The following is a 19,508-nucleotide window of genomic DNA, read 5'->3' on the forward strand; positions in this document are numbered from 1 at the left end:
CATCTGTTGGCCAAAATACAGTTTGTAGATTATTTTCCGCCCATTGAAAGGCTGCTTCTTATTACCTCAACCTGTCTTTCCGTGAGGCTTCCCTTTCCTTTGAAATAGCATTTGAGAGGCACTTCAATGCAAATGAACATTCCGGACACCATGGATTTCCCAAATTGTGCCACAAATTGAATTGGAGCAAATTTCACCTCAGATGGGGAAAGCATCTTAAGGCTGTAATCTTGCATTCCAATCGCCACCATCCTCATAATGGTTTATTACAGACGATTTATTCTTTACGCCTCAGAGGTTCAAATCCCTGCTCAGCCACAGAGTATCACCAGGTCATCTTAGGCTAATCGCCATTCCTAATCCAATTTGCAGGGTAGTTGTGAGGATAAAAGAGAGGAATGATGAGCTCCTTGAAATTTGGGGGGTGGGATATTATTAATAAATATTTTGCTCCAAGCACTAATTAGAGCTTGATTACCACAAGGTCATTGAGAAAGCCTCACATATCAAAGCTACTTCCAACCTGATGAGGAACCACTGCGTCAGAAAAGCATGTATTCTGTGTGGAGGAGGCATAGGCAAACTTGTCCCTCCAGATGTGTTGAGACTACAATTCCCACCATTCCTGACCACTGGTCCTGTTAGCTAGGCATCATGGGAGTTGTAGTCCCAACACATTTGGAGGGCCAAGTTTGCCTATGCCTGGTATGGAGCATAGTTTGAGTGTGCTTTACATGTTATTTAAAGAGGAAGGGTGGGACACAACCAGGAAGTATGAAACATCTGTCCAGACTAACTGTGTAAAAGCTTGTTAAAATGCTGTTCCTCTTTTTTAAATGGACTATAAAATAGTGAAACATCCTGTAATGTAGCACAGACTGCCTTGCCTCCCAAAAGATGTCAGTAAGATTATATTAACGAAATTACCAGCGTGGACATATCCAAAGACAGGACTGACTCCACTGTTACTCATGAGAACTATAAACATCTTCACTTGGGAGTTCCTAATGGAGCTGTTTTGTACTGAAACTTGGCATTTTATTGCCTCCCTCTCTTTTAGCAAGAGTTTTGAAATTTCCTTAGTGGGAAATTACATAAGCCCCTCCCTTTGTCTTATTTTAGAGGAATCCAAACAAAAAACTGACCTTCTTTCAGGATCAATGAACCAGTCGTCTTTCCAGTCCCATCCTTTGGGAGGCAGAAAGTACTCTCTTTTCAGTTTTATTTTTCCTGTGACATCGGAAAACTTGTGGCGGCCAACGAGTCCGGAAGTTCCCCACTTCCCAAACATAAGTGCCTGGTTTTCATACTGTTGAGAAAGTAAAATAAAATAAAAAATAAAGCAACTGCACGGACTGCAGAAAAATGTTTTATAAATTAAATATCTATCTCCCTGACAGTATATGAAGCCTTCTGCTCAGTTAGACAACTGATTCCTCTGGGTCAGCACTGCCTACACCAGGCTAACATATTTTTTTTTGGCACATTTGAAATTTTGAAAGAGTGCCTTTTAAATAGTCTGAAAATGCTAATTACGGCACCAAAGGAACCACAGGTGTTAAAAGTGATACAAAAGTCTCTTCTCTTTGCTCATGTACATCTGATCTGGCATCTGAGGGCACAAACCCTTGGGACGCTCTCCTCTGCACACACCTGTGAAATGAGTGGGAGCTGCACCAGCACAATTGAAATGGGTGCGCTTTTTGCATGACTCCCATTCATTTCAATGGTGCTTGTGCAGGAGAACTTCCTGGTGGACTGTACCATTACAATTCTTTGGGGAAGATGCAATAAAAATAAATAAATAAATTCAAATCCCTGGGACCTTATCTTAAACAGTAATCTTTACTGCACATACCATTTCAGCAAAGACGCTAAACGTTCCTTCTGCGAAGCTATTAAACTTTTTTTCTACTGCACTCAAGCCAAGCCAAAAACTAATTCGCAACTGTGCGGGTATTTTGTTGCCGTTGTTTTTGTCCTGTGGATACTAAACAAAACACACACATACACAAAAGCGGTTACTTTCCGATGTGTCAGAAGGACTAACAAAAGATATACAATAGAAATATTTGTAGCCTGTGCCCCAGTGACAGCTTATTGGCATGTATGTGCCTGGCCAACATTTTCCTGTGCCAGAGGTTACTTCATAATGGTAGGAAAACTTAAGGTGTTGAAAATTCAGCAGTGTCCCCAAACCAACTTTTAAATAGAGCAGTTTCCCTACATTTAGGAGACAATCACAGCCAGATTGTTAATTCTTTTCCTGTTATTCCGTTCTTGGCTCTTATCTAACAATGTGTTTACTCCTGCCTATTTCTGAGAACTTGGCAGTACCAATCGTTAGTATTTCCTCACCATAAGTGGTCTGGAAAGCAGTTGTGTGATGTGATGTTTGCATGAGTGTATCCACCACTACAGATAGCAGAGAAGCATTTCCCGCTCTCCAAATTGTAGGCACGCTTTAATCTTACCCTGGACTTTTAGAATGTGGAGTGTAAAAAGGCCCTTTCAGAGGAGCCACACCTCATGTATCCAAGTGGGTTGCTTTTCTGAGAGGGAGCCCTGACTACAAGAGGTCAACCCCCAAAGAAATGACTCACACAAAGGTGGGCAGCCATATGTGGGGATGCCCCAGCTCTGGATTTCCTGCACTGGGCAGGAGGTTGGAACAGATAAGCCTATTCTGTGACTCTGCGCAGAGCTACAGCAGGCAGTCTTCATGAGAGGAGATAGGAATGAATGAAGGCAGTGCCAGTTAATGAGGCACAACATGGTGCCAGAAGGATAGGAGCTTTTCTAACCTTATTGTTTAGCATGGGGAGGTGGTGAGTGATGCACACGACCATGCAAGCATATGGCCACTGACCCTAATGACATTGGCAGCCTGTGCCCATGCCAGGATGACTAACAACAACAACAATTTATTACTTATACCCTGCCCATCTGGCTGGGCCTCCCCAGCCACTCTGGGCAGCTCCCAACAGAATATTAAAAACACGATAAAACATCAAACATCAAAAACTTGCCTAAACAGGACTCAGCAACCGTTGTTTGCACAGCACTGGCAGTGGCTGTCTTATACACATGCACTTCTACCACTGTCTTTCCCAGTGATGGAAGCTAAAGGCAGGAAACCCCTTTCCTCTATTTTGCCATGCTGCACAGGTTTCACCTGGCAAACCACTTCAACGGCCACCACTGACTGAATCATCAAGTCCCACCTGAGGCAAAGACACTGTGTGTTTACCCACCTCAGCAAAGCCAGGGTGGAAAAAACCAGTCCTCCTGAATAAAGGCAGAGACCATTTTGCATAGGGGTTCCGTTCTTGACCCTGTATGCAGATGGGGTGTGCAGTGTGCATAAACCACCCCTGTCCTGCCTCTCCTCCTCTGGGTTCGAAAGGACCTGCACACTGGCGATTGCGCATCAATTGGATGCACCTAAAATGGTCGCTGCCTGGAGTCAAAACCAGGGGTAACAGAGCTTGGGAAAGCTCCAGGTCGGTGGCAGCCCTGAAGTCCTTCGACCTCTGTTTGTTGTTTACTCATTTAGTCATGTCCGACTCTTCGTGACCCCATGGACCAGAGCACGCCAGGCACTCCTGTCTTCCACTGCCTCCCGCAGTTTGGTCAAACTCATGCTGGTAGCTTCGAGAACACTGTCCAACCATCTTGTTCTCTGTCGTCCCCTTCTCCTTGTGCCCTCCATCTTTCCCAACATCAGGGTCTTTTCCAGGGAGTCTTCTCTTCTCATGAGGTGGCCAAAGTATTGGAGCCTCAGCTTCAGGATCTGTCCTTCCAGTGAGCACTCAGGGCTGATTTCCTTCAGAATGGAGAGGTTTGATCTTCTTGCAGTCCATGGGACTCTCAAGAGTCTCCTCGAGCACCATAATTCAAAAGCATCAATTCTTCGGCACCCTGTCCCAATGAGCACAGCATTTCTGCCACCGGCGGAATGCAGCTGCCTCTGCCTCCTGCCCACCACTGGTGAAAACACACAGAGGAGACACAAGCAGGCCCTTTCCTTGATAGATGAGTGCCTTTGGACTCTGAAGCCTCTGTTTATTTATTTTATTTATCACAATCCATTTGGTTATTGCAAATTAAGAGGAAATAGATCTGTACCCAGTTTGTGTGCATGTACATGGAAAGCATAAATTTATTTCAGTGTTATGCTTTCAAGCATCTCTGCCAGGACTACTGTATTTCCAGTAGCGGCATTCTGTACCAGGCTGACTCTGAAAAGGACTGAACTCCAGGCCACACATTTGAACAAGAACTGGAGACCTAACCACGTTGGGCAGACAAGTGTTTGGCTTAGGTTACCTTTAAGAAGACGGTCCGGGACTTCCCACAAAATTTCCCAGATGCCCCAGGAATTGTGGAATATAAAACCTCGTGGGCAGGAATGCGAGCGTAGGCAAGCCTCTTCTCCCCCCGGATCATCCAAACGATCACGTCAGGCATGCTGTTCTGTGGCTGTTGTTTTGCAATGAGAGGGGAAATGAGACAAAGTTTCCTATTAAAGGCATTTGTAGACTCACATTTAAGGGGGAAGGGGAAGGCACTACAGACAATTTGCTCTAAAGAATTATATCACATTATACGGTAACAAAAAGATACGGCAGGCCAGCAGGCATTCTGGTATGCTTCATATATTGCCCAAGTTTGTTATTGAGTATGCACTCAAAAGGGAGTTACAGCCAATCCCAGGTCTCTGACGTGGGTGGCTGTATTAAACATGTAAAACAACAGGCAAAAGCATTCTAATACACAAGTGTTTCTGTCTTCAGCACAACCATATGCTATATGGGAATAGAATATGGAGAATGTAATATTTTTATTTCAAGACCATGACACCATGAGTCACAGAATACCTTGTACCTACACTGTTATTCTTCTGGTAAGTTGCCCTGGGAATACAATTCCACAAGCAGCTACCACCTCCAAAAAGTCTCTTTCCTGTCACTACCAGTCACATCTCAAATACCAGGTGTCTCACGCAGATCCTCTAAAGGTGACCTCAGTATGGCCTAGTTTTCATGTAATGCTAAACCATGGTTTAATAAATTACGGTTTGTAAATTCACAGTTTTTTGGGCCGTCTAAACCCTGACCAGCACTTTGACTGTGGTTTGCTTACTAACAAGACATCATGGCTTGTTGTTTACTTACAATCCTTGGTTTGTTTTAACTATGGTTTGGCATTTCCTATGACTCCTTCCTTTTTTCTTGAATTACTTCTTGCAGTAACTCCTGATCAGAGGGTGAAGAGGCACATTTGCAAGGTAAGAAGACCTTTGAAAAGCTGTGTGCTTCCTCCCTATTATGGTGCTGGGGTAGGACAAGAGCACTGATGTGGGAGGCAAAATTGCTTTGGTTTTTCTCCACAATACAATATTGAAGCTAGCACCGTAGTGGGGGGCAGAAACACTGGGCACTGCTGGTCTGCCTGCCTGCCTGAATGTGTGAGTTTGCTTTGGCTTGCCTGCTGGAGCCTGTCCGCCTCCTGCCTGTATGAGTGATAAGCATGTGGCCTCTATGTACCTGTCTGCCTGTTTGTGTACTAGCAATGCCCACCGCTGGCATGCAACCCTCAGAAGAAAAAAATGTTAGCTCATTATCAATGCAGAGAGAACAACCTCTTCAGATAGTAGTATTAATTTTTCCAGCCAATCCTCAATTTCTGTCAGTGTGGCCTTGATATCTGTGGCTTCGCTCCTCATTTTCAGAGCTGCCTCCTGAATCTGTCTGATTGATTTCTCCCGCAGTTTGTAGATCTGTGTATCGAGGACTGTGACATTGTGTTTGCCTTGCTGGCTTGGGAATTCCTTGCTGAAAGAAGAAATGAGTAGGCTTTCTGAGTAACAAACATACCAATCAACCAACAGTTTGTGGGAACAGCTGTGAAACCTGACGTCAGTTTTCAAATAACATCACAAACATTGGTGTGTAAGGCACCAAGGTCCCAAAGAGACACTGGCTCAGGAGTTTTGCTCCCTCTCTGAGGAACTGGGGCACTTCTTAAGCAGAAGGAACCAATCTCTGTAAGCAGCACTACTGGATTTCTGGGCAGTTGTGAAGAGGGAAGATACAGAGCAACTTACCTCAGGTCCTCCATAAGCTCATCTATTAGCTTCAGCCACGTTTCAGTCAACTGGTTTTCTGAAACCTTTGCTTGTATTCCTGATTTTAAGGCTGTCAGGTTTGTTTGCTATGGATTTAAAGAGTTGGGTAAGTCCATATGTGCTACTCATTTGCAACCTTTTCCCCCAGTAAGATTCTCTCATCGGTGTTACAGAAAACTATTTGTAAAGCACACCAAACACATAGTCGGATCCAGATTTAGACATATTCAGAGCTGACCCACTGAAATCAATGGGGTTTAAGCTAGCCATTGTGACTAACTTAAGTCTCATTTGTTGCTTATTTTCATTTTCAAATACTCATATACAGTCATACCTCAGGTTGAATGTGCTTCGGGTTGAGAGCGTTCGAGTTGCGCTCTGCGGCAACCCGGAAGTTACACGCTCCGTCACTTCACTGCTTGCGCATGCGCAGACGCTCAAAATGACATCAAGCACATGCGCAGAAGCGGCAAAACGTGACCCGCGCATGCGCAGACACGCAGTCCCTTGTTACGTTCACTTCAGGATGTGAACGGGGCTCCAGAATGGATCCCGTTCGCATCCCGATGTACCACTGTACCGTATTCATAATACCAGAGTGGTTCACAAAATACAGATTAAATCTATACCAAATACCTTTGGCATGGTTTTGTTCTGTTTTCATGCTGTTATAAGAATTTATACTGCTGTGGCTGTTGTTATAATTGTCTTTGCTGTAGGAAAATTATGGAGAAGTCCACACTGATAATTTCTTTAAAACTTTTAGGAAGGTTAAAAACTTAAAGGTATTGGGGGTGGGAAGAGTTATTTAGCTGACATGAAGCCTGACCTCATGGCATGTGCCAGACAAGCCTCCCAAGAGAGAGAATTCCACAAATGGGGAGCCACTTTCCAGAAGGACCTTACCCAGGTATCTGCTCACTGAACCTCAGATAATGGGGACACCTGGAAAATGGCTTGTGATGATGTACTTATCAGATCAACAGTCCCAGCATATGCCTGTTAATACAGTGACATATGTGGAGAAAAGTGATCCTTTGAGTGCCCTCATTCCATGCTATAATGGATTTAAAAGTCACGAACCAGCTCTCTGAACTGGGCCTGGAAATGGACCAGGAACCAGTGCAACGTATGAAGCATCAGCATAATATGTTCATAATGTCCAGGCCCAGTTAAAAAGCCTTGCAGCTGTATTTTATGCAGCTTACATCACACACACAAATGTTTCTTGCATTTTTCACTGGACAAGACTGAAATTCTGCCTGCTGTGAAACCAGAAGCCCAGTTTTTGCCACAGTTTTGATTATATTGCTGTATGCAAGAATACAAATCCAAAAAGAAGCTTTATAATTTACTTACTTATTTTATATACAGCCACAACAATGTTGTATATATGAATTATGGGAAAGAGAAACAGTTGTGATTAACTTACCAGTTTTTCCACTATGGCAAGAAGAAGGTTCAAAGGGTCCAGTCTATGACTTATATCCTCCCAATATGAAGTAAGTGTCACCACTGGCTTCGTGTTTGCCCATGGCAGGTAGTAATAGAAGTTTCCTGGAGTGAAATAAGCACATTATTTGGGGGAATATGTCCTCTTACAAAAATATATACTGTATAGCTGTTGGATTTCAACAATCTTTATTCACATTATTTCAACCAAGACTGGGCAAGCTATTTTTCGGCCTAAGGTGGAAAATGCAAATGAATATCTCAGGTTATTATATATATATATATATATATATATATATATATATATAACTAATAACCTGATGCCCTACAATGACACCCAAAATCTGCCTCACTCTGCCTAATTGTAAGTACAGATTTAAAAGTTACAGCCCCAACCCACCCAAATATGTCTTTATTACTAGTTTTGTGCAGCAGTAATACTCACCATCAAATACAGCCCGACTGTACTGAGTTGTTGATGCCAGCGGTTTGCATGTGGTATCAAATTTATTGCCATAGTTCCCTATGCTGACTTCAAATTGGATGGCCTCGCCAATATCTTGCAACATGGTGGCAGAATGGAACACGGCGCTGAGGCTGTACTTTCTTCTCCGCTGATATTTCTGTAGGTTCAAACAAGAACAGTGGTTTAACAAACAGTGGTTTAAGTTTTGAAGCAAAACCCCACCTAAAATACATGTTGGCACCCACACACATTTACCAGTGTGGAGAAACATTAAATGTCAAATGAAACCACACATTTTAAATGATTTGCTGGCTACCAATACCTCAGGTTGCGAACGTGATCTGTGCGGGAGGCACGTTTGCAACCCACAGCGCCGCATCTGTGCATGCGCGGGTTGCGATTCTGCACATGCGTGAGCATCGAAACCTGGAAGTAACCCATTCCGGCACTTCCGGGTTCGGCGCAGTGTGCAACCCGAAAACACATAGCCTGAAGCGTCTGTAACCCGAGGTACCACTATATGTAGAAAATAAATGCAAAAGGAGGCATAGTATTCTTTTCTGCCCACTCCAAAGATATGTCTAGGGGTGTGATTTGCCTAACCACCCTATGAGATCAAGGACTTCCAATTGTGTGGTGGGCCTTGCCCAAAAGGAGCAAGATTGAAATATTTCATATTTCACATAATGGGGAACAAAACAGCACTTACCTCAACCACTAGTACATCATCACTGGGTATCATTTCAATCTTTTTAGAAAGGGGTTTGCTGTCAAGCAGTGTGGTCAGTTCAACCAGGATCCGGCCTCTGTAAGATACCCCCTCTCCCTGAAACACAAACACAATACTTCAATCTATAGTACGTAAGCTGCAAAGCTAGTATATTCTTTTACACTGTGAGTATCATCTCCACCCTCCAATTTGCATGCTTTATCACATCTCACAATAAAATAGGCTCTCCCCCCCCCCGACATAATGTAAGTCAACAATCCCAGTTTTTCTACCGAAACTAATAAACACGGGCTATTGGATACAATTTTATAATATTGATCATGAGCGTATTTGTTTATTTGTTTGATTACATCATTTGAAGATCCCTGGGTGGGTTACAAATAAGCTCAGTTAAAAGCAATAGGGTCATTAAAGTAAGTAAAACAGAACCACTTCTTTCGAGGCAGCTGGAATTGGGCCAATTAACTGTTTGGCAGGAAGGGGTGGGAAGACTGAATCCAGGCTGTTTTCATGCCTTCCAAACAGCTGATTGATGTAATTCCAGCTTCCTTTACAGACCTAAGCACGCACAATCTTAGCTGCTGGGGAGAGAGGCAAGCAGCAATTTGTGTGAGAATCTCCCAATCCTGTTTCTGCATGCCTAGGGCCCATAGATGGACTAGACTTTGCAAAATGTGCATGTTACAAAGGGCCACAGTGGTTTTAGGTACCAGAGAAATAACAATATTTTATTTTTAGCACCAATACAATTTGCATGTTATGTTTAAAGACTACAAACTGTGTTTTGAGAGTCGGTACTATTGTTGCTTGAAAATGACATCACTAATTCAAATTCTTTGAAAAGGTACACATTATTTTATACATGTGATGGAGCGTTTAAAAGGACAACTGGTGAAGGAGTCATAACACTATATTCTCAATGGTGAACTCCCTGCCAACATTCTTTCTCCGGCCATTGTGTGGAAGCAAAAAGCAGATATTTTGACTAAGAGATATTCCAAAGGATAAACAAACCTTTCCAGAATTTAGATCATCGTACGGATCTGGGAATCCAGTATATTCTCTTGGACTTCCGTAAAGGTTTAGATAACAAGGCCCAAATGTTGGTAAGAATCCTACTTCCGTCTCTCCGGTATTTACTGATAAGCAAACATCACGATTAAAACATGTTGTATTAGGGGCTACCTTAAGAGGGTGTGAACATTAACTCTGGATGCAGCAAACTAAAATGTTAAATGTTAGTTGTTAGTCAAATAAGAACATTTTATTCTATGGGTATAAAGAAAGTCCAAGTGCCAGGAATATCTCTCAATAGATTAACCATGACCCATAAACTCTTTGTGACTGGGCCATCTCTAACCCACGGTGGCTAACCCGTGGTTCTCTACATGTTGTTGGACTCCAAATACCCTCAGTCCCAGCTATGCTGGGAATTGAAGTCCAGCAACATCTTGAGGCCACAGTTTCCCCACCCCCTCCTCTGGGGTGCGCTGGAATAAGGAACTGCCTGCCCCAGGGAAAATCTAGCCTCCCAAACAGGAACAGTGCAAAAATTTGGCTTTCTGCAAAAGAGCAGTGAGGATCTATGGCAAGACCAGTTATGTGTGTGGATCCACAAGGATGTCTCCATACACTTCAATGAAAGGAGCCCACTGCACATGACAGTGTCTGGAGAGCTCTGGGTCAGAACGGTGATGCATAAATTTGAATTTAGTCAAAACTTTATGGGAAAAGAACCCCATAGAATAAACTGGCTGTGCTACCTTCATGTTAAGAGACCTTCATTTATTCAAATGAACCATAGCACTGAGAGATATGTGTCCTGTATTAACATCTTTTTTCAGGAGCCAAAGGAAGGCGATGTAAGCATAGGAGAGAACTACAGGCACAACCAGAGCTTTGACAGCTGTTATTATCAGCGTAGATTCCTCTGCAGAAAGAAACATCCAGAAAAAACTCCAGCTATACTCATAGTTCTCTTATCACTGTGCTTTTCTCTCTTCTTTAACTCCTGATCATAAACGTTAATGCATTACTGCTTTTCGCACATTAATAAAACTGAAAGGAGATATTAGTCACACATTCTATCTAAACTACTGTTACAATCACAGGTGAAAGGTTAGCGTAGATCAGTACACGGTTGTAATAATTGAATTATTTAATTGTATCAGATGTTGCAGCAGAAGACTAGTAGAATCAGTTGCTGTTAAATGCTGGGAACAAATTTCCAAACCAACTCATAGCCCTCTAGAAAAACAACCACAGCTGCTCTCCAAACTGCACAGTGAGAGCAATCTATGAAGAAGTGAGATTCAGAACTCTTCTTTTTCTGCATTTAGGGTGGGCAGATGCAAAGTAGGTGGGGGCTCCTGTAGTCACTAGTTGTGCAGAAGCAGGAAGTTCAGCAGGTGTCATTTGCCACAATATAATCCCCTATGTTTGCCATGATAAAATCCTTATTGTACATCACTAATAAAAGTGCAGGGGCCACCCTCCTGTATTTCACCCAACCATCTTATTCACATTATTTCCGTAGTAGTGTAGAATTAGAAGTGTGAATCACTCTCATCCCACAATTCTTTGTAATGTGAAAAAAAATCTAATCTTTTCTCCAAGTAAATGTGCCGAGGTCAGGCAAATATAAAGTTACACACTCTCTCTCTCTCTCTCTATATATATATATACCGTATTTTTCACTCTATAAGACGCACCAGACCACAAGACACACCTAGTTTTTGGAGGAGGAAAACAAGAAAAAAATATTCTGAATCTCAGAAGCCAGAACAGCAAGAGGGATCGCTGCGCAATGAAAGCAGCAATCCCTCTTGCTGTTCTGGCTTCTGGGATAGCTGCGCAGCCTGCATTCGCTCCATAAGACGCACACACATTTCCCTTTACTTTTTAGGAGGGAAAAAGTGAGTCTTATAGAGCAAAAAATACGGTATATATACACATACACACACGTAATTCCTTTTTAAAAGTATTCACTGATCAGGCAAAGGTTTCTTAGAAAATTTCACAGTATAATTACTGTTGCATAATTAAATTTTCAGTGCAATTCAGCACAGAAATGTGAAATCATTTTCTTTTTAAACTGTGCTGCTAAGAAATCTGCACTACATATTTTTAAATACTGGATGAGAAAACAAAGTGATTTTATGGGTACCTTTCAGAGGCAGATCTTTAATATTGCATCCGTTTTTATGAAAAGTTTTTTAATCTTTGAGGAATCAGGCACAGAATTTGAGGCAAATTTATACTGCCTGTGATAGTTTTCATAGATAAAAATCTGTTTATGTGCTCTCATTAAAGACAGCAAGCCATTAACGGCCCAAACCACCAAGCACTGTGTCCAAAGCTCCTGCATATATCTTTAATACTACAAGTTGGGGTATAGAATAAATTAAACAATTGCATGCAAAAATATACAGTAAAGCCATGCAAAAGTCAAAGAAAATCTCATGCAATCATGATCCAATGCCCAAACTGTTAAAAATTATCATCATAAGTATCATCGCAGCTGCTAACATTAATGTAAGTGTATAGGTTACACATTTGGGTTTAAAAGGAAATATTAGTTTGCGGAAAGGGCAAGAATTTGCATTGAACTCCAATATATGATTATGAACCTTCATACGATGAAGACCCAGCTCCCGAAGATGAAAACTCTATAGATTACAAAAGACAACACATTATTTGGTATGTAGTACTGTATAAAGAATGTACAACATATAAAACATTTAAATCAAAGTGAATCTGGAGTCTTGATCTAAAAATAAGGTATGTCCTGATCCTAAGTCTTGATTCTAAATCACATAAGTACTTAGGATGGGTTGCGCTGACAGCTTTGCCAGTATCAACCTCACAAAATAAGAAATTATAGCAGCATTTTACGGCTATTATGCGGGCATCACAGGATGACAGACAAGTGCAAACATTTAAGATCACAGGTGCCACTCTCATGCAGTCCTCAAAGGAACTAGTCCTCAAAGCTAAATCAGCTTCAGAAGAAAATATAGCATCCCATAGTGGCAAGGAAGCTCAAGATAGCGCGTGGTATGCATAGACCTATAGCAACCAGTTTTCATTTTTCAACAATAGTGTACTACACACTCATTATGAAGGATATAATGAATTGGTCTAAGAGAGACACCTCCAAAGAATAATAACTGTTCTACCCAAATGTGGGAAGTTTCACTGCCCCCCCCCAGTGAGGCCAACCAACTTTCATCAGGGCAACAACATCCATGGTGGGATGACCACACTATTCCTGAAATAGTCCCTGTAGAGAGAAAATGACTACTCCAGGGGTCAGCAACCTTTTTCAGCCATGGGCCGGTCCACTGTCCCTCACACCATGTGGTGGGCTGGACTATATTTTTTGGGGGGGGAAATGAACAAATTCCTATGCCCCACAAATAACCCAGAGATGCATTTTAAATAAAAGCACACATTCTACTCACGCTGATTCCCGGACCGTCCGCAGGCCTGAGTGAGAAGGCGAATGGGCCACATCCGGCCCCCGGGCCCTAGGTTGCCTACCCCTGGACTACTCTAGGCAAGCGTTACATGCAGACTCATATGGCACTTTGTACCAATCAGGTAGCAGGACGTATGAATAGGAATGTCAGAAAGAACTGAGTTGCTGCTTACCAGGAGGAGGTGGGACAAAGGAGCAGGGAGGTCAGTGCTGTGCAGGCATATCAGCAGGAGCATCAGATTTGCTCTGCTGATGTGTCTGCACAGCACCCAACCTTCCTAGTGCCTGGTTTCTCCCCCCCTCCCGGCAAGTGGTCCTTCAGTATACCTGAAGGAGCGTCTCCACCCCCATCGTTCTGCCTGGACACTGAGGTCCAGTGCAGAGGGTCTTCTGTCGGTTCCCTCTCTGCAAGAAGTGAGGTTACAGGGAACCAGGCAAAGGGCCTTCTCGGTTGTGGCGCCCGCCCTGTGAAATGCCCTCCCATTAGATGTTAAGGAAATAAACAACTACCTGGCTTTTAGAAAACATCTGAAGGTAGCCCTGTTCAGAGAAGTTTTTAATGTTTGATGTTTTATCATGTTTTTAATATGTTGGAAGCTGCCCTGAATGGCTGGGGCATAAGTAATAAATTATTATTATTATTATTATTATTATTATTATTATGCCAGGAGGCTTGGTATGTGATGCCACCGCTCCTCTCCAACGGCTCCGTACATTGAACCTGAGTGAAGAAATACGATTTCTTACATTGTCCTTCTTTCTTCTTCTTACAGGTGCTCCTTTGAAGAAACAACATTGGAAGAGAAACTAGCTTACCTTCAACTTCTCCCCCCGAAGCAGCAATTTTGGAGAGGCTCAAGTATGTGGTGCCTACGACATCATTTCTGGTGAGGCGATCCCTTCATGAAATGAAATGATGTAATCGTCAGTATTAATTTTAAATATTCAGATGTGGGTGTGGTCTTAAGCATATAAAATTGTAGTACTATATATGGTAGGTCCTGTTTTAACCATGTTCTGTATTGAAAATTGTATATTTATCACTAATACTACCATTATTATTTACTGCATTTGTAAAGAAACATATATATATATATATATATAGCCATGGGCAAATCAGTCAGTTTCAAGTTCTCTCAGTTTCTCATTTTTCAATGTTAGGGTCAGTTTACCACATTTCTGCAAAAATATCCCCCCCCCAAAAACCTCCTCACAAAATCTTTTGGCACTTTAGTACAAATTCCTCCTAATATATACATTTTTATATACTTTTGCAAGCAATTTCCCCAGATATGATGCATTTTGTATGTTATTTTAATAAAAAACACACATTTTATGCACGTCTCCCTAATATATGCATTTTAGTACACTTTTTTTTTGGTTGGAGAACTGCATCACAGAATTAGGAGAAACCGCTGTGTCTCGATTCACATTTCGTTTCAAGAAGTATGAATTAGGCAGACTTGCACTAAAATACAAGCTGAACCAAATTTCTTCCCATCCCTAAGCCCAGGTCAGCAAGGTTAGGAGAAGACAACACACAAGGTTATCCTATGGTTGCTACACTCACCTATACGTCCGTGACAGGATTTCAGTTCCACCAGTAGCCATCAGATGGCACAACGCGCACTACTCAATTGTTAAAGGATGTACACATATCTTTTAGCACCTTATAGAAAGACTATGTGCCTGTATTACCCCCTGCCTTGACAGCTGACAACCCTGACAGCAGTAAGCCTAATGGACATAATTATCCATGAAACAATTCTAATGATCTCTATAATCTTTATAATGGTTCAAGCTGAGTAGCTAATGAATGAGAACTCGTGGGAATTTTAAACAGGCAGGCCTGTCATGCTCCATAACAGCGGCAATTATTAAGAACACCAAGCTATAACCAACTTCATTACAAATAATCTGAGCACCGCTCTGCAAAGAGCACTTAATTAATTCTGCGATAGCTTGTGCGGCACAAGTCACCAACGTATGTTAAAACCTTTTTGTTTTGAAGCATTGTCATTGTTGCTTCGCATGCAACTCTATAAACAACAAAGGAGAACTCACCAATCGTACACCACCAGTCTTATTTTTTCACACATCGAAGGGAACTAGGAAAAAAGAAGACTGTACTAATTAAACAAAGTCTTATTTCTAAATAAAACAACAACATTGTAATAGTTTTTTGTACAGCAGCAAACCAACCTTGATCTGAAGATTAACAAGTTGATTCCACACTGGGTTAGCATTTTTTTCAATTATATTTGTGCAAACCTGGAAAAAAAAATCCCCATATGAAAGTTATGAACAGTTCTATGTCTAGGAATAGCTTTTATTCAGACATAAGGAAGATTAACAAATGCTCACAAAATATAATGGGTGCTCCTCACAGTAACTGTCGGTATACAGTCGTACCTTGATTTTTGAGCAACTTAGTTCACGAACAACTTGGAACTCGAATGCCACAAAGTAGATGTTCCAGTTTGCAAACTTTGCTTTGGAAGCCAAATGTCCAGTGCAGCTTCCACGGCTTGGTTTCCGAACATTTCATAAGTCAAACGAACTTCCGGAACGCATTTTGTTCAGAAACCAAGGTATGACTGTGTTCAGTTTTTGGCAGTCATTGGCCTGAATGCTAGACCTATATGGCCCCAGAACAGGAGCCAATTCCTAGGGGCTGAGGTGCCCAATAAAATATTTGAGGGGGCTGCCCCCCCCCGCGAGTTGATGGGCATTGCCTTTCAAAAGGTGTGTACACACTTTGTCTTGTGATCAATAATGCAGGGCGGAACTTACTCCCGCCCATATTTTATTCAAATTTGCACCTCCTGCCCCAGAAGTACATATGCAGAAGGTGTAGACAGATGTGCCCTGGTGCCCCACAGGGTTGTCTCCTCCCACTGAAATCAGGTTTAAAAGAAGCATTTCGTTGTAACCAAATGAATGTGCTGGTGTGTGTGTGTGTGTCCATCTGTGGTCATGACAGTTTATCCATTTTGCAAATGTGCTCACAGGTCCCAAAAGTTTGGTGACTCTTGGGCTAATCTATAGCATAATGTGCACAAGACTTGAGTGCACAAGTCTTGTGCACAAGACTTCAGAGAAGTTCTGCTTGCATTTTCAAATAACCACAGTTTGCGATTATGTTTGAATCAGAAATTATGGTTGGCATTAAATGGTTTCTTGAAACAAGTCCGGATCACTAAACATGATCTGAAGTTGAGTTGTTCCAATATCCCACAAGACCAAGCACATTTTGTCCAGGTTCAAATACAACAAGAAACCTGCAGTTATCTGAAAATATATCACTATAAATGTCTGAGGAGGGGAGGAAGAGGAAGAGAGGGAAGGGAGAACACATGAGCTCAGAGGTAAGTGTGTAAGTCCAAGGCTTCAGCACATAATGGGAAACTGTGTTGTGTCTCTGAACCCAGGCAAGATGTGACTACAGTGGTATCTCGGGTTAAGAACTTAATTCGTTCTGGAGGTCCATTCTTAACCTGAAACTGTTCTTAATCTGAAGCACCACTTTAGCTAACGGGGCCTCCCACTGCCACCGCCCCACGATTTCTGTTCTCATCCTGAAGCGAAGTTCTTAACCCGAGCTACTATTTCTGGGTTAGCGGAGTCTGTAACCTGAAGTGTATGTAACCCGAGGTACCACAGTATTCTTATGGCTTATTGAAACAAGCCAACTTCAAACAATGATTAATGATCCTGACTGGTTTCAAGCATATTTATTTATATAGTTCTGTTATTAGCACTGAATACCTTTTTCCCAGCAAAGCAAACTTCCACAAATGGATCCACAAGGTTTTTCTTATCTGCTTCTCCACCAAATATTTCCTTTACAGTCTGCGCAAAAGCATCATCCACTGCACAGAAAACATACAGAAGAAGGGGGAAATGGCAATCATTTTTCACAACCAAGATCTTGGAGCCACAAAGTAGGCATATTTCATGAACATGCAGCAATGTGGCAGCTGGGTGTGGTATTGTGGAACTTAAATAGCATGATAGTGAAAACTGAATCCAGCAAACAAGGGATCAGCGGCCAGAGACATGGGGCTCAGATTTGGCCCCTTCTGGAGTGATGTCTTGCCCTGGAAACACCAAGCTAGAGGTAACAGAGAAATGGGCAGCAGCTAAAATGACCCCAAATTCAGGGGCAATATTCACTACAATAGCAGAGGGGCTTACTTTTAGGAGTGGTGGCAACTTTTTTGCTGCCTTTTTTTTTGAAAAAAAAAAGCTTTATTTTGTCACCAAAAAGATGGAAATCCCCACTGGTGGCTGCCATTTTTTTTGCAGAGACTAGCTAGCCATTCCCCTACAATGCTTTGTCCCACAATGATTTGGAATGAAATAAAATGGTGGCTGGGACTGGTCATTCCTGGGTGGATCTGAGCCCTGTCAAAAGTAGCAGTGCTCAAGGGGTTCCAGTGGGGAGCTCCAAATTAGTGGGGCTTGCATTTGGCACCAGATTAAAACAATGCTGAACACAAGTCAGAGCTGCAACGCAATCTGGAGGACACTCTAAGGCTCTTGATTTTTCCTTTGATGCCACAACTTTACCTACCCCGCCTTTGATGTTGTATGGCAGGTGAGTGTAGCTAGGCCCAAATGACCTTGTAGGCCAAATTGGGCAGTTTGGCAAGCCTTGAATTCTACACCCATGGTAGTAGAAGAAGAATAAACCTTTATTTGCACACAGGTAGTAGAAGAATAAACCTTTCTCAGCCACAGCAATAAAACAACAATATGATACACAAAGAGTAGAAATAAAAAGTCAATTATATAAAATGCATTTTAGGGTTTTGAATCTATAGTCAAATAGTGGATCTTATTCTAATAGCCCCAGCTAAAAACCTTGCAACCTTTGCCGTCACCTGCTCATCCTGATCTGCCAAGAGAAAGGACCCTGTGGCAGTGGCTGGGTGACCCGAAATGGACAATGAAAGAGGGGTGATAACCTCATTCCTCAAGTCTTTATAAAGAGTGCAAGCCATAAGAACATGCGCCACAGATTCGGTACTGACATCTACACAGGGACAGAAGGGTTTCTTGTGTGGAATCTGTTGGAATCGTCCCTCAAGTACAGCCGAGGGCAAAACATTCAATCTTGCGAGAGTAAAAGCACGTCTATATTTTATAATTGCTAGGTTATGCAGATAGGGGTACACCCATGATATATGTAGAGGATTTTTTAAAAAAAAATTAAAAAGGTTATACAGTTATATGAACCCCTAAATGATGTCTGAAGCAGTACAGCCCAGACACAGGCTTACCACCTAGGTAAGAACTGAGTCTTAAGCATCTCTTGAGCTCTCAAGAAACTAATATTGGTATAAAAAAATTCAGTTGCACACAATTCCAACTTTAAGAATGTGTAACTCAGAAAATAAAACAAAAAAGTTTATACTCTGAGGTATATCTTCAGCTCTGTAGATCTTAAGAACGAAAGTGACCCATCGGAGTACTATCCCAGCCGGAAGCAAAAGATTACTTTCTACATCATCGTTTTCATTCTCCCGTTCTCTATTTTCCACCTGTTGGAGACACATTCAAATGCATTATTCTTCTTCCCCTAGCAGACAGCAAGCAAGCCCTTGTTAAATAGCCACTACCTGCAAACATTTCAGAGTGAAGTGCAGAGTTGTGTGCATACAGGGCATAACTCTGGCAACTTCACTTTGAAGTGATACCTCTTTGCCCCTAAACAACCGCAGCTTGCAAGAAAGCTGTGCCTTTCACAGATTATAGAATGCTGGGCTGTGAGCTTGTGCTGGAATTATGCATGCATATAAATCTTAGAAGACCACACCCAGGATGTTTCCACACAGATGATTTAGCCACCACATGTCACCAATGCTATTCTCCTGCAAAGTGGGAAGGCGTAATCAGCAGGGCAGCAAAGCTAAGCAGAGGTTCCCCTACTTTCCCCTGCTAGCTGTTTTTCCTCTGTATCACAATCACAAATCCTATGCAGAACCTATAATAGCAACGATGTACATCGTACAGTGTCATTCTGTCTTCTATTCAGCATTAGCTAAATACATGGTACAAAGTGCGTAAGAGGCTGCAAGGCACTTTTTAGTGTCTTAGACAAGGGTCTAAGAATTGGAGGGTCGAAGTTTTGAGGAAACCTTCCATAAGGTCAGTTTCACTAATCTTCAGTGCAAAAGAATGTGAGGGTTATCGACACAAACCTTTAGGCTGACTAATATGTCCAACAATTTGAATTTTGCAGGTC

General features: G+C 42.1%; 1 protein-coding gene across 5 annotated transcripts in view; it reads right to left on the reverse strand.

Moving 5' to 3' along the window:
• The window catches only part of MYOF (myoferlin), a 77,250-nt gene that overhangs the window by 31,051 nt on the left and 26,691 nt on the right, over positions 1-19,508 (reverse strand). For all 5 annotated transcript variants that reach the window (XM_083443561.1, XM_083443560.1, XM_083443564.1 and 2 more), the window contains 15 exons: positions 18,678-18,804; positions 17,027-17,130; positions 15,461-15,529; positions 15,323-15,366; positions 14,075-14,157; positions 12,408-12,446; positions 9,793-9,917; positions 8,758-8,874; positions 8,028-8,205; positions 7,563-7,687; positions 6,110-6,216; positions 5,645-5,837; positions 4,330-4,482; positions 1,859-1,990; positions 1,146-1,309 (listed from right to left, as the gene is read on the reverse strand). In XM_083443561.1, the coding sequence (XP_083299687.1) occupies positions 1,146-1,309; positions 1,859-1,990; positions 4,330-4,482; positions 5,645-5,837; positions 6,110-6,216; positions 7,563-7,687; positions 8,028-8,205; positions 8,758-8,874; positions 9,793-9,917; positions 12,408-12,446; positions 14,075-14,157; positions 15,323-15,366; positions 15,461-15,529; positions 17,027-17,130; positions 18,678-18,804 (1,760 nt within the window). The remainder of the gene's footprint in view (positions 1-1,145; positions 1,310-1,858; positions 1,991-4,329; positions 4,483-5,644; positions 5,838-6,109; positions 6,217-7,562; positions 7,688-8,027; positions 8,206-8,757; positions 8,875-9,792; positions 9,918-12,407; positions 12,447-14,074; positions 14,158-15,322; positions 15,367-15,460; positions 15,530-17,026; positions 17,131-18,677; positions 18,805-19,508) is intronic.

The sequence above is a fragment of the Podarcis tiliguerta genome (assembly GCF_965153285.1).
Source record: "Podarcis tiliguerta genome assembly, chromosome: 5".
NCBI classification, from domain to species: domain Eukaryota; kingdom Metazoa; phylum Chordata; class Lepidosauria; order Squamata; family Lacertidae; genus Podarcis; species Podarcis tiliguerta.